The 16,299-nt window shown below is 38.5% G+C and overlaps 1 protein-coding gene across 1 annotated transcript in view; it reads right to left on the minus strand.

Moving 5' to 3' along the window:
* Window positions 1–2,709: 2,709 nt before the first annotated feature.
* Window positions 2,710–16,299, minus strand: part of SEMA3E (semaphorin 3E) — a 141,942-nt gene continuing 128,352 nt past the window's right edge. The window contains exons 13-17 of the mRNA XM_074144540.1: window positions 16,177–16,218; window positions 12,825–12,991; window positions 6,719–6,786; window positions 5,066–5,205; window positions 2,710–3,162 (exon numbers count right to left, since the gene is read on the minus strand). Of these exons, the coding sequence (XP_074000641.1) occupies window positions 2,710–3,162; window positions 5,066–5,205; window positions 6,719–6,786; window positions 12,825–12,991; window positions 16,177–16,218 (870 nt within the window). The remainder of the gene's footprint in view (window positions 3,163–5,065; window positions 5,206–6,718; window positions 6,787–12,824; window positions 12,992–16,176; window positions 16,219–16,299) is intronic.

Genomic DNA, 16,299 nt, shown 5'->3' on the forward strand with positions numbered 1-16,299 from the left:
CAAAATCATAACGAAAAGAAGCAGACAATGCCTCCCAAATATACAAAGAAGCATTTTAAATAACATTGTCTGTGTACGAGCACATTTGTGCGTATCCTTCCAAAATACACTGTCACTCTTTCTCTTCTTCCATAGCTGTCATAGCACTCTTTGAACAAGACTTTGTAGTTCTGAATCCTCACAGGCATTGCAACCATGAAAGTAGCAAGGTGTGAGCTAGAAATTTAAATTTTAAAAAGTAAATAAAAATTTAATGCAATTCTCCACATGTAACCACTAAAGGGATGGGGAGCTAAAAATACACACTCTTGTATTAAATCAGGAATCCTGATTTGCATATCACATGATTTCAACCTGAAATCTCAGAGAATGAGGTTGTTCCACCAGACTGAGATGCTGTTATTCCTTTCTAATAGTCCATTAATGGTACATTTGGCACTAGATGCTAGCAAATGAATCAGGAAAAGTAAAATATAACTCCCATTACTGCTGAAAAGAAGAGGATTCCACAATTCATCAGAAAAGGATTTCAGTGGTGTTTTAAGAGTTTTCCACCAAGGAAGCCAGTGAGGATTGTATAGGGAATTAAGTATAAATCAGGGGTGCTTGTTCTGTGTATGTTCTCTCTTCCACAGCCTTCAGTACTAGCACTTTCCATATAACTGTAAACAAACAGGGGATCCTAACTTCAACTAAGTTCCATTAAACTGTCACAGAAAAGTGAATTTATCCAGTCTTCTGTATCAGATCAAAGTTTGCAACTGCATGAATTCATGCAAGTCTGCGCACAGTGTCTGGTCCCATCTCTTAGACAGGCAATCTAGCTAAACGAAGTGCAAACCTTCAGATAAATAGTTTTCCTTAACACTACTGGCTGACAGAAAAATTTGTCTGCTGTTATACTAACACAAGGTGAAACCCTGTTTTCCTTATTCTCCATTGCTGACATTGTGCCCACAGACCCCTTTCAAAGACTGGGACAGCCTCTGTTCCCAGAGGAGCACAGGAAAGCTCTCTGGTCCTGCCAGCACCCATGAGATCTCTCACACACAACCTGTTCAGAAAACACTGGGTGAACACCGATTGCTGTGTTTGTTAACACAAACCTAGCAAATCTCTGTTATCCAGGCTCGTACTTCCCACTGAGTTAAGTACTGTTTCCTGATTAGAAGCTGAAGCTCAATATGAACCTTGTTGTGACTGGTGAATCCCTTGTATATTTTCTTGGTGGCATCAAAATCTGTATAAGCTTGGCTATTTCCCCTATTGGCATCATGTTCTCATTTGAGGAGTTAACTTATTTGTGACTCATTTGTGTTTATAACTTCCCTGTATTTTTTTAAAAATTTCCAATTAAAAAAAAAATCAAATTCATATTGTAATATCAGATTTCTCAAGTAGTGAAATGCTAGTTTTTCTGCATTTTCTGCATCTTGTTTCTTGTACTTAGAGGATTAAATTTTTTCTTTTTTTTTTTTTTTCTTTTTTTTTTTTTTTTTAAGTCTTGAAAGACCTAGATTCTAAGTGACTTGGTTCTTTGACCTCTCCTGGTATCGCTCACAAGAACAGCAAAGCAGCCCTTTTGACCAAAGATCACATATCTGGAAAAGATTTACCTGGTCAGACCCTGAAACTATATATACACAGCTGCATAATGCTGTTCTTCTTTTTAATCTACATCCTAACTTTTTATGACTGCATTTTACCCCATAAGCACTTTAACAACATAAAACATTACTTACTTTAAATGCTGTCTTTCCAGCATAAATGACTTCCAACTTCCTTCTAAGTCTGTGGATTTAGCACATGGAGACTGGAAGCGTGTGCTGAAAACAAACCAGCTGTGGATCTGGGCAACACCTCTTTGCTTTACACGTTTCTTCAGAAAATAGGTAACATCAGCTTTTACTTTGTTTTGCCACAAGAGGGCACTCCCTTAATTCGTGTCATTACTAAGGCGATGTCCATTACTAGCGACAAGATAGACTCGTTTTCTATCTAAACCATCGTTCCAACTTTTTATATAGATAAGTTGAAGAATTTCATTCTGTTTGTGTTCTCAGCATGCATTTGACTTACATCAAGTTACTAGGGAATATCATTTAGCTGTGAGAGCACACTGCGCTTCATAAATGACTGATAAGACAAAAAATGGTGGGAAGTAAATAGTATTTTCCCTTCATTATCTTTACAAATAGCAGTACACTGTATTAACACAACTCATTGTTCTCAGTGAGAAACTCAGACAGGTCACAATCAAAAGGAAAGATCTTAAGACGTGCCGCTTTCAGAAACATGAGAAATTTGTGAAACGAAGAAAAAACGTGTTATACTTTTCATCTGCTTGTGAATGCTTAGCTATTTGAATTTGCTTAAATATGCCATCATATGCAACAATATACAGCGCAAGCATGGTCCACACAGGAAACTGATTCAAGCACTCAAAGTCTGAAGATTGTCACGTCCTCCCTAATGCAAAACTCTGATTGCATTGACCTACTTAGAATCAGAAAGTTAAGAAGATTTTGTTTAAAATGCTTCTAAACAGTCATCATGAGTGTACAGTATAACTTACCATAGCATTTTTGTTTTCAGTCCTCATATTTCATATATAAACCTGTGTCAATTACCAAAACCAAGACTGATTTCACCCTCTTACTTAAGTCCAAATAAAATCTTGCCCAGAAACAGTAGATGGATGTTTGTCCATCAAGAGTCAGCTATGTTCCTGGGCAACCGGTAATGCTCTGGCCGGATCCTTGCCTTCTTCTCCTGAGGGTTGGCATATTTCCACTTGGATGGAGACATTTTCAGCTTTTTTCTCTTCTTATCTGTACACCACACTTTTTCACAGTATTCCTCCACTCTCTGGAAGTTGCTATAACCTATTAGTTGAAGAAATTCCTTGTACCATGGCTTGGATGCCTGAGGTATACTGCTCTGCATTGGGCATGGCATTTTGTGAGGTGTCTCCTCCTCATAGTCTTTATTGAACATTTCATCTACACGCTCTTCCTCAACTATTTCCAGGGTGATTTTCCTGACAGTGTGAACAATGCTGTGTTCCACTGTCTGACAAAAATACGTCCCTGCATCCAGCCGATGCAGCTTCAGGAATAAGAGGCCAAGGTCCATTTTGATTATTCTATCATCTGTCTTCACCTGAAAAACAAATTGATGCAGCTATAGAGCACAGGCCTTTACTATTACATTAAATCAGTGCAATTACTTCTGAAATGTACTTTCATGAATGTAATATTACATTTCAAGAGGACAATTAGGAATCCATGATCCTTTAATTCACAGTTTTTAAGTAAAGAAAATATTTACTTGAAGTAAAGAAGTTGAGCTGTGAAAGGAAAGCAACCTAGAGAATCTGGCAAGCATGGTAGAACAGATAGTGGAGCAGATAGTTTCCTGTTTTCCCAGCATGGGTTAGTCACTTGTGGCTAAATCACAGAGGGAAATAAGGTTGAAACATGCAAATAAACTAGTGGATAGAAAACAAACAGGCATTTGCCAGATGACCTCCAAAAACTGTCCCTGTGAATGCTTTTATACATTGACAAATGTTTTTGAGGTAGCACTCATAGGCATTTTTATTTCTAACTGCAGGGCCAATAAGATCTTAAAGCCACAGTTCTGAGCTTGGTGTTTGAGTTCCTCCTACAGCTCCCGAGAGCTAGGTTATTAACTACAATGTATTTGCTGATGCTAGCAAGCAGGGAGCACACAGCTGTCTAATCCAACCATCAGAAATGTCCAGGAGAATGGCATCTCCATCTTTCTATTTAACACTAAGATGCCGAATATAAGGCAGACAAGAAGTACTGGGCGATGAATGGATTGAAAAAAGCCTTGCAGTGAAGGACCTGGGTATATCGGTGGATGGGAAATTGGGCGTGAGCTGGCACTGTGTGTTTGCCGTCCAGAAAGCCATCCATATCCTGGGCTGCATCACAAGAAGCGTGGCCAGCAGGGAGGTGATTCTGCCCCTCTACTCTGCTATTGTGAGACTCCACCTGAAGTACTGTGTCCAGCTCTGGGGCCCCCAACGTAAGAAGGACAAAGACCTGTTGGAACAACTTCAGAGGAGGAGCACAAAAATAATCAGAAGGCTGGAACACCTGTCCTGTGAAGACAGGCTGAGGGAGTTGTAATTGTTCAGTCTGGAGAAGTGAAGGCTCTGGGGACACCTTATAGCAGCCTTTCAATATGTAAAGGGGGACTATAAGAAAAATGGAGACACTTTTTACCAGGGCATGTAGTGATAAGAGAAGGGATAATTATTTTAAACTTAAAGAGGACAGATTTAGATTGGACATATGGAAGAAATATTTTATGCTGCGGGTGATAAGACACTGGAACAGGTTTCCCAGACAAGCTGTGGCTATCCCATCATTGGAAGCGTTCAAGTGAGGTTGGATAGGGCTTTGAGTAACCTGATCTAGTGAAAGATGTCCCTGCCCATGGCTGAAGGGTTGGACTAAATGATCTTTGAAGGCCCTTTCCAACCCAAACCATTCTGTGATTCTATGACAATATTGTTCTACTTCTCTTTGCTTGAAATTGTCTTTTTCTGATGAGTAAATAATTATTCATGGAAAAAATGAAATAACTTGCAGGTGGAACCATTAAAACAAATTCATCTTAGTAGTATAAAGACCTACTGGAAAGTTAGAGTCTGTTTCATAATAGGGAAATAGATGTAAAAGTGGCAGAGAATCCACCAAAACCCGTTTTCAGGAGGTTCTGTCATGTAATAGGTGAGGTAGCAAGAATGAATAAATGTTAAACTAGACTCACATTGGGAGCAATATGTACACATTTCACCTCTGCAATAACACACCAAGAGAAGAGTTGGATTCTCTTTTGGTTTGAGATCTTCAATCAAGTTTTTCTATATTTCTAACATCTGTGTTCAAGATGCTGAATGCAAACACCAGTTGAAATTCTCATGTCTATTAATTCATGAGAGCGACTGATGACAGGCCTTTCAGTAAAGATGTAATATTCCTAAGCACAGACTCTTTTAGTTAAAAGGTTAGGCTAAAGGAATATTTACCTCTTCCTTCTTAGCTTCATGTGCTCGCTGGACAAACCAGATTACTTTTGCTTGTAAGGTCTTAGGGGTGCACTCCAGAAGGGTACTGTTGTACTCTATTCCATAAACAAGTCGCTCCTCGGTCTTCTCCAGGACTTCACCTGGAAGGAAGAGAAATGTTTTAAAAATATGTGTCACGGCTAATACTTGTTACACTCCATATTCAAAGTGTATTTACTTTTCAGAGTGAACTTTAATTCAGATCCAACCATATAGTGACTGAGAAGTAGTGTCTGGTGAAGGTCTGACCCACTAAGTGAATTTTCCGATCATCCCAGATTCTTACAGGATCTGGCCACAAGATAAATGGACCAAATTGTGCCATGATTCAGCTAAGATTATACACAGAGAAACAGATTTCAGCCTTTCAGACTGCTAATTGCTTGTGCCTGGTTCTTATGAACAGTTCATCTATTTCATTTTCACTCAGTGAAACAGGAAGATTCAATACATGCTTACATATAATAAATAATTACATATTTTTAGGGAGAGCACATAGTCTTTTGCAGAATGAAACTCTTGAAAACTATAAATAACCTAACCAAATTATACATATCCATGTTATACACGTGTAAAATGAATGTATAGTATTGGCCCAAGGGTGCTAATAAAAGCAAGGTGAATGAAATTAATCAAATCTCAATTCTGCTTTTCCATCCAACAAAACATCTGGAGGAAGATAAGCTAGATCTTACACTGGAGGAGACCAATTGCCTCATTAATGAAATCATTTTATTCCACAGCAGTGAGAAATATTCTTGAGACCAATCAGTTTTATACCTTAACAATACAGGATTTTATATCATTGTGATTTCTCTGTTGCATTTCAAACTTACTGTATAATTAATATTTCATGTTTGAATATACTTTTTCAAAATCTACAATATCCTCCAATGATCTCCAATTTTAATGAAGCTTTCTCTGGTAAAATATCTGATATTTTAATATCTACAATATCTTTCCTCTGACTATCTATCTAAAAGAACATTTTATATTTGATTTTTTTCTTTTATAAATGTATTGAGTTATCCTGCAAAATACTGAGGATGTCCAGGCAACTGCTTGCTCTCTGTTTTGCCTTTCCCAGTCTTTGAAATCATCACTTTCCAAGATTTGGAAAACAGCATTAGACATGGTAATCTTTTTTTAGGACAAATCTTGATGATAATCATAAAAACACATTTGTGTTCTGACGTGTCATTGCCCATCTCTGTGCTATGGAGCTCTCTCAGTTCTGACTGAGTGTCCTGGCAGCATTTCATACACATTTCCGGATGCAGCCCTGTTGTTTCTTATCCCTGCCCCATCTTTCCACTTGCATTTCCACTGGAGGCCCTTGAGATGCATTAGCTACATCCCTAGTCTGAATGACAGAGCTGCAGGACTATATGAATGCTGTGGGATGAACCTCACCTGCTATTGAAACAAAGTCATTCTTAAACCTGCATAACGAGCTCATCCCCATGACTCTTATAATTTATCATAAATCCTTATTATAGGTATAAGCCAGTAAAAAAACTCAGGTGGGATCATGGTCTGGCTCATGCTCTTGGCAAAGTCTGTGCCTCTGCTCCAGGCATTTGCTAGCAATTTGTAAACGTGTGAGTAGATTACCAATGAACTGCTGGCCAAAGCACTGCTGCGCTGCATTTCCATGTCGAACATCTTGTCGGCGGAAACGTCTGCGGGGGAAAAAATGGAATTGTTTGAGATGAACATGTTTAGCTTACAGATTGTTGGGTTTATGCTAAAGTGGCATTCATTAAAAATGTAAGGAGTTAAACTCCGATTCCTAAAAATTTAACACTGCTGTGAGAAGTACTCATTTATGCATTGGCATTTTGTCTCTAGCCAACCTGCTGGAAATCACGTCTGAAAAGAAGAAACAGACATGTCTGGGGAAGAGGCACAGATATGTATGTCCAGTTTATACTTAACTACATTGATGTTACAGATATTAAAATCAAAACTGGATCAACTGGGCACCATTCAGTGCTACGAAAAGTCAAAGGGTCCTTTAACTTTTCTTTGCATTTTCTCTCTCTGGAAGCCAAGGAAATTTTCCTTTCTTAGTTTAGAACAGCTTGCCATGTATGTGAATGGTAGCTCATTTATCCTTTGCTCTCATGTTATTTTTTTCACTTGGGAATCTCAAGGCTCAGAGTAAATACTTTATTTTATTACATCTGTGTAGCAGACAGTTGTTAAGTTCATTTTTTCTCAATAGGGAAACAGACACACTCATGACTAGCCCATGCCTAGAAATTGACCTAGTGGCAGAGCTGTGGTCAGAACCTGGGAGCCCTGGGCTGCGACCTGGAAATAATGCAATTGGTTTTGAGCAAAAAATTGTTGTGAATTTTGGGCTTTGGGGTTTTTATATACATTGACAGAAAAACTATGAAAACCATATTGTAAGGTGCATTCCCAGAAGAATTGTGCTTTTATATGGCGATTTTTTGCTGAGTGTCCTGATAAATAAAATTCAGATTGCTTACTAGTGAAACAAAAAAGCCTACTGGAATGCCACATCTTGCCAGATATAGTAGTTCTGACAACCTGAAATCTGGTTATACTGAGGATACCTTTCATATATTTGCATAAAGACCCATTCTACACAGTATTACCACTGTCATACATAACAGATTAACAGAAATATGCAACGTGGCAAATCTTACACAACAGGTATGTGTGCAGTATAAATCATATATGATAGAAACACACAAAGCCAAGCAGTTTTTTTGTTCTTTGCATTTACTGCTTAAATAATGCTTTTCTGCAGCGCTACGTGAACACACAAGGCAGAATTTTATTTGAAACAAATTTAATTTATTGATACTATATAGATTTATACTGGCTAAAGGTCTTACCCATGGATGTTACTTATCACATTTCTAAACTGGAAGTAGACAGTGATTGTTTTCTAAGTTCTGTCACCCATATGGAATTCTGATCCAGGTGTGCAGGTGGATCAATAGGACAGCTTTAACCTTTACTGATATTCAGAGTAGCAGAGCCAATATTTTGCCATTGTTTCAGGGGAATCTGCAAATTCATTGGTGACTGCATCAGGCCTTTTAAGCAGAAGCACTAAAAATCCATGCACGTTATTAAATGGAAGCTGAGATTCTGAGATAGCAACAGGGCTTCATCATGTCCGGGGAGTTCTCATTGTGATGTATAGATGCTGCAGCCCTGCTTACTGATAACTCCGCAAAGTGTCAGTGCTGAATAATGCTTCCACCAGCTTTGCACATCTGTATACGCAAAGAAGAGACAATTCTCTTGCACAAATATACATAAATAGTACAGACATTAGCCTTGAAAAAACCAAAGTAGAAAACGCCACTGCTGTCAGGCCCAGCAGCCCTATCTAGCAGGAACAGGACAGTTAGCAGACATGTACTATTTACTCTGCAGTTCCTGAAGATCACTGTGGAACTAAAAAAATCCAAGTCCTGTAAGACAGGATATTTCTCCAGTTGTTAGAAGCGTTCAAGGAAAAGAAATGTTTGTTTGATGGAATTTTGCTGTTGTGAGTGTAAACACTGGGGAAGATATATTTACCTTCACTTGCTACTGTTTTTTTGAAGAAAAGAAAAAAATGGGGAGAGGTGCTGAAAGAGAGTGAGATGCTGGGGGATAAATTTATTTCACAAATACTGACATAAGCCTGGTATTTGTTATTTTTTCCTAGTAATCATTTCATTCAGAATTCCATGAATAATAGAGTACCAGACATTTCCTGAGATAAACTAGGATAAGGAACAATTTTCAGTGACTAGCAAATGTACTGAATATGTGGAAGTGTCTTTTGCAATCTGTAACTTCATAAATTTAGATTTCAGTCTATTTCTGTGCTTCCACAAACTTAATAAAAATGATATGCAAGAAAGCAATAGTTGTCGTCGTCGTCATCATCATCATCATCATCACTATCATCCTAATGTTTCTTTATTGTATCCCAGGGATAGATGAGGCAAGGTGGAAAAGTCTCAGGGAGAAAAGGCACCGTTGTTGTTTGCAGAAATAAATCAGTCAATTGAGTTTGAGTTTGCCCAAACAGGTTACAACAGATTGACATTTGGGTTGGCACAGGGGCTGAGCTGCAAGAAGGCAGCCCCTTAACTCCGCCCTGCCCCCGCGCTCCCTCGCACCCCCTTGTGGGAGGCTGCGGTCACTGCAGCTCCACCTCCCCACTCCAGCCTGGGCACCCCGTCACAGGCAGGCAGCAAGGAAGGCCAGGAGGCTTCAGGGAAAAGAAACATAGATTTGGGAAAAAACTCATCTGTTCGGAGCTCCCTTGCTAACCATGAGAGACAAGCATGTGTTTGTGTGTCTGCTGGTGGAGTGGATTGTGGAGAAAGACGCCAGAGAGAAAGAGCGGGCAGGAGTGCAACTGTCAGCTTCTTAAAATTAGCTAAGGAATCACAGGTTAACAGACCTACCCAAGCTGAAAGACATTTTTGAATTACTTCAGCCCTTTTTCAGCCTGGACGATGAGCTGGCATAGCAAAGTGTCTCACTTGTAGAATATAGTGCTTGTTTAGATAAGAATTGAACCTGCCTAAATCAGATTGCAGAGGTAATAGTGAACTAAAGCATCTTTGAGTCCTGGACCTTTCTGCTTCCTCAAGCACACTTCATAGAAGTTGAATGCAATATAATTTCCTTCTAGCATCTTCAGTATTTGCAGTATGCAGGAGCTGTACACCTGTAACTACCATGACACCATAGTGTGCTATTCTGGCAGCATGAAAATACGGGATTTTGAGCTCAGTTTTCATCTGACCTTAATTAAATCCTATATCTATTTATTATCCAGGCTATACATTTACAAGGAATTGTAATATAGGCTTTCACAATTCAACAAATTAGTACCAGCTGTCAAGCAGAGGGTGTTCTGTATTTATGCTGCAGTTCTCTCTGTACCCTGTACATACCTTAACTTGCAGTTTTTCTATTTCATGTTTCTCTAAACACTTGTCATACCTTGGAGGCATTAGGATCTAAAGCAGAGAGTGAATCAGTAGGGAGAACACATTGTACATTCCTGCTTTGGTTCAACTCTTCACCATCAGGACTGGAATTAAAAAGAGAGCTCTTAGCAGTGCTCTTACTGCACTAGCAGGGCTGCTTTTACCAGTCAAAAGCCCACCTAAAGGTACTGTATGAGGGACATGTTTGAACACATGGAGGTGGTATTAAAGCCAACTCAAATATGCTGTATTGTAAGGCACAGGTCTATAACCCCTGATGAAGTGAGGGCTGCCAGGAACAGGGGGAACAAGTGTTCTCCAATGCCCCTTGTGCTCCCATTGCTCATACTACCCAGCACAGCTTTAAGCAGAAATCTGGAGCCCTGAGACAAAGCCAAACCAAGATGTATATGCTCTGGGGCATAGCGTGAATCATATCTGGAGCCCAGGGCAGCCACGGCAGGGTTATTGACTGCTCAGGGTTGCTTGATATCAGAAAACTCCATGTTATCTACCGAGATTTGCCTTTTCCAGCAGTGATCTCCATCTGGTACCCAGCAGCAGGGAACTTAAAACAACTTTCATAACATGTCCTGAGTAGCTTTCCCTGCCTCCCCATGTACCACACTGCTAGTGTAAGCTCAGCACTTTAAAATGCTCTGAGAGCCAGCTATGAGCTAAAGGGAACAAAGCAAATGCCATCTATCCTTCTCAACGATATTAGCTCTTGCTGGCTGTTTCCCATACTCTTACATGTAAAACAAGTTTTGCAGACTTCAAGAACATTCAATTGAGTGCAAATCCCTTCTCCACCGCTGCAACGCTTATCTTAAGAGGAGGGTGATAATAACAGTATTTTCTTCTTTTAGAGACTGACCTGCTGAATGTTGAGGAGGTAAGGCACAGGAAGGTGCCTGGGGTGCTGCCCGTATCACTCAACCCTGGATAAATGTATGTATCAGGGGACTTAAGGGCTCCTGCTCTGGAAATTGTCTTAGGTGAGAAATATGCTAAAAATGTACAACAGAGTTCAGGACCAAGTGAGTTTCTCTTATCTTTCCTTAGACAGTAAGTAGCCTGCAGAACAACGTAAATGCTACTACAGTCCTAGCAGGTTGGTAGGAAATTTTTAAAAACCCCCAAATGACCCCTTCCCCAAATGACTTTTACATCATTAATTGACTAACTCAAATGCTTTATAATTATGATAATCCAATTTCTACTTATACTGCAGGAAATTAATCTCCCTGGCCCACTATATGCTCATTTTTCTTAATCTGGGGCCTGAAAATTTTATCCAGAATCTTCTCACATTGACCAGAAAACCAGAGCCCACTTCCTCCTTTAGGTTTGCAAGAGCCATGAGAAGTCTGTATGATCGTGCTTGTAAAAGTGGTGTAGATTTCCTACTTGGATTAACCTCTGTTTTAGTGTAATAAGTCCAAGAGATTCTTAATTACACTGAGTCATTGGCTGTGTTTCTCATTTTTACTTCTTAATGTGCCTTACCCAAAACATCATGTTACCCAATGTAACGCAACTGTGTTTATTATCTTTTAGACAAATCCACGGAAATGTCTGTTGTGCCTGGCTATAGTAAGCAGGGCATTTGTTTGAGTTCATCCAGGTTCATGGAAAGATAAGGTGTGCAGGACAAAAAAATAAATAAATAGAAACCCCCAGTTTCCTGTTTTTTTCCTTAAGAAATAATAATCAATTTGGGATATTATGACTTGGTTTTGACTGAATCATCTCCACTGTTTTTCAAAACTGCCTCCAGAAGTTACTCAATTTATTCAAATCCTTGCAGTCCATGTACATCTATATATAAGTATATATTTGCAGAAACAGTAACTGTAAACAAACAAACAGACAAACAAAAAAAAAAAAAAAAAAACAAAACAGAAGGGATTTGAATTATACATTACCAAAGTTTTGCTGCTAAGGCTAGAAATTAATCTCTCTAGTGGCAAAGCTGACTTAAAGTCTTGCGAAAAAGTCTGGATTAAAATATGCACATTCTAGATGCTTGATCAAGTATATGTGTAGCTGAATTGGAGAATTTGGGTTTGAGAACGAAGGGAAGATAACAGGTATATGGGAAATTACTGCACAAAAGAGTGAAGGCCAAGAGCCATGAATAAGTGAATGGTGACAGAGAGGAGAATTCTACCCAAGGGAAGAATTAAAGCACCTGAATTACATTTGTGCTTTGAACTGGCCTCTAGAGTAACTTTTCTTGATAAATTCACTGAAGAAAGCCTAAGACTAGCTTCAGCTTTTGCAGATAGTCTGTTTTCTTTTTGATTGGTGAATGTATTTGACTATTAACAAAGATTCTTCTTTGCTTTTTTTGGAAATTCTGTTGTATATTTTATTGCAATGGGATATATTTGCTGTATAATTCTACCACAATAGGTCTCTGAAGTTGTAACAAATCCTCTGTGCACCAGAAGATGTATAAGGAAATTGAAGTTTGTTTAAAACTTACTGCAAATAATTACTAAGTGAATTTGCTTCATTCATAAAAATATTCCTGGTACTGCACTGGTTTATGCCAGCCTGTTAATTTGGCTACTTTGCAATCCCCTAAGGTTGTGCTAATAAATTAGCAGCTAACATATCTTCTCAGTGCTCGGTTATTTTTATAAGGGGGAGATACGAAATACTTTGTGTGGCGGTAGGATCTCTTTACATAGATATTTTGCAAAAAGGATATCACAGAAAGCAGCAGTTCTCACCTCTTTGCCTGCATTCCCGTGGGATAGTATCGGGAGCAGGAGATCCCATCCCAAGCGCAGTATGGATCCCGAGCGAGGCAGCAATCAGCACAGGCCGTGCCGTACATGTCACACTGGTGGAACTTCACTTGAGCTATGACCGACTCAGATCCAACATAGAGCTGTTGCTGAAAAAAATACACCATGTATGATTAAATTCCTAGAACTTCCACTAAAACTTCTGTTACCAATGGAGTTATTAAAAAACATTAGCTTTATCATTGCTTGCCAGTTGCGCATCCAGCCTGTGCCCTGAGGGAGGCAGAGTTACTCTATAGGAAAATATCTGATTATGGACTAACTCCCCTGCATGAGGACAGAGGAGCAGAAAGAAGGTAAAATGAACAAGTTTATTTTGGCATTTCCTCACTTCTGAAGTTTCAGCTTTGTAAGCTCTGTGTTTAAATAGGCAGGGATTTAATTTCTTTTTCTTCCTCAAGATACTTTCAGTGCCTCCCTTTTCACACTTCTCTGTCACCTAACAGGTCTGCAAAAAAAACCCCAAAAAACTTGACAAAGACTTTAAACAAAGAAGTTCAAATTTGCAAAAGTTTTAAGCAATCTCAATCTTAAAATGGGAGTTATCAAGTAAATTTAACTCTTGGTATGGGTACTTACAATATGGTCATATACACATGCACAGTAGTACTGTGATTTGTGTAATCCCTCAGTGCACAAGAGAGATTTATTTTTTCCTGGTGCTATGCAGTCTTTCCTTACAAATTAATTGGTCACAATCTGCTTCTTTCATATTTATTTGTAGGATTTGGGGGTTTTTTTCAGCATTAGTGATAAGACCATTTGAATCTTCTGAGTTCACAGAAATATCCTTTTCAAATCAAATGAAAGACAATCAGTCTGATTCATGAGTTGCTGGTATAACAAATTCAGAAGAGAATAGCTTGAATTTACAGGGATTTGATAAGAAATCTTGTTGCAGGTGAATGTAAATGGAGTGAACACAGAAATATGCAGTGTGCACTGCAATAGGAACTGCTTATGCATGGCTCACTACCATGGTTTTACCAGTCAGGAAAAGGATTCCTAATGAACATTTAAACTGTGCTTATCCTAATGGCCAAACTTAGTCCATGACTTCCACTTTTAGATCAAGCTTTCAAAATCTGGTATTTTAAAATTCTTAAAGCTGGAAAATACAAGCAGCTCATTTAGTCTGGCTTGCCTATCACAAAACACAAAATTTAATCCAGATCGTTCATTTTTGTTCCAAATTACACCTCCTGTTTAGGTCATGAAAATTTTACTCTTAGAAATGCCGGGAGAAAAGACTAGGAGAGACTGGTAACAGCAATGCTTGAAGACTTTTTCAGCTGAGATAAAGCAGATGATAGCAGGAACTCAATCTGCCAACAGGAATGAAGAAGCATCCTAGGATCCTTGTTTGAGAGGACTTCTTTCTTGTCCGTAAAGGCTGCCTTGTGATTGTCCCAGAAGACATGAACAACACTTTCAATGAGACATACGAGATGAGATTTTTCTCTTTCATCTTTTAGCAGGGGTAAAGACTACTCTAAGTCTTGGTTCATCACAGAAGGGCAAAAAGCATCTGATATCTAGCCAACCGAACATCAAAGAACATTCCTTCCCAGCCTTTGCAGATAACTAGCTCAGCCCTGAAACAGGATATTGTATTGCACCACTGGCTTAGCAAAAACTGGGTAGTGTTATAAGAATATTGAGACAAACCTAGCAACGAGATCTCCACAGGCCCACAAAATCTAAGGTCAAAAGAGACCAACCAAAATGCTAAAGTAGAGAAGCTACATAACTTTTTTTGCATAAACTCAATTAAGTTATACTTCTGCTTGCAGATCTCATTTTAAAGACAAAGTTATTTGGTGCCAACCCAGTCTCTTACATGTATTCCAACATTTAATTGTCCTTAGTACCAGAAAACTGCATCCTATTTCAAGATTAAGTTTATCTACGTTCAAAAAGCTGAATTTGGTTATTTAATCTTGATATTGCTTTGCCATCATTATTCAAGAATCTCTCTACACATACACTAAGTAGTCACTTTGTTGGGTAAAATTTTGTATCTGGTTATCCTGTTTTCTCTAAGTCTTTTCTTTGATATCTCGAAAAAGTTAAGCTATTTTTACTTCTCACAAGAAGGTTTGTTCTCCAACCACTGGATTGTTCTGGCAGCTTTTTTACAACACTCTCCAGATTTTCCAGATATTTCTTGAATTATTAGACTTAGAAGCCCTCTTGGGAGCTGGGTATAATGGAGGAAGACTACTTCACTTTTTATACAGTATCTCCTTTTTACTTTTCCAACACAACCCTTTTACCATGACATTTCACTGAGAGCTAAAGTTAAGGCAAATGCCTGAAATGACACCAAAGTCTTTCTCCAAATAATCACTTAAGTGCAGTATTAGACAAGCCAGAGCTGCTTTCACACTCCAAGAGAAAAAAAAAAAATAGATTGATCCAGGAAATAATTCAGAATACTTACACCTAAGATCCTCCTCTGAATCACCATCAGAGGAGTCTGTCTTTCTACATTACCTGCAGAAAGAATGCAACTTTACTGACACCAAGACTAAAATGATCTTTTGGGGCACACTCACATCTTATATTAGTGCACTTTTCAGTCTTTGATACTTGTGTTTCACTATGTTTACATGCACTCATATTGCGTTGGATGTCTAAGATCTATTAAGATATAACTGTCCTGGGATGTTTATAAAGGCTCCATCCTGAGATGATGTGGTGATATGGTACGGATATCTGTGATATGGTACGGATATCTGTGATATGGTAAAGAGGAGAATCTACCTACAATAGTAATAAATTGGGTGTTTATATTAGCAGAAACTAGCAGAAACTCTAAAGTGAGTCAGATCCAAACAGCCCTGCCTTTCATGGGCAACTGAATACCTGGGAGAGCCAGCAAGGTGTTCTACACTGGTATCCCCATGGGGCTGCAGTCTGTCTGCATTTATCAGCAGGGAACTTTTCTGTGAGTTGCCATCAAGCTAATCCCTACTCTGATTGCTATGGCAGTAACTCATGAAACAGATTGGGTTTTACTTGCTTTGATAAGAATGATAGTGGGAACTAAGGAGAGTTAACATTAGAATTAGAAAACATAAATGCTTCATAAAGGAAGAGAGTATGTAACCATAAGTTTATATTACAAAAGGATTATATGTATAAAACCAGATCACATTATAGATGATGTACGTCCATCCATCTATCAATATATATATCTATCTCTATACAATTTATAGCTTAATTACATTTCAGACACAATCTTCACATTTCAAACTTGTCAAATACTTACCCTTTTTGAAGAGATTTCCATAGAAATAATAGGAACTGGCACCTAGGAAATATGAAATATTTCATTGCTTAGGAAAAAGAACACATTTTTGCTATGACAATAAATTAAGTAAAATAGTGATGG

Source organism: Numenius arquata, chromosome 2 (assembly GCF_964106895.1).
Source record: "Numenius arquata chromosome 2, bNumArq3.hap1.1, whole genome shotgun sequence".
Classification (NCBI taxonomy): domain Eukaryota; kingdom Metazoa; phylum Chordata; class Aves; order Charadriiformes; family Scolopacidae; genus Numenius; species Numenius arquata.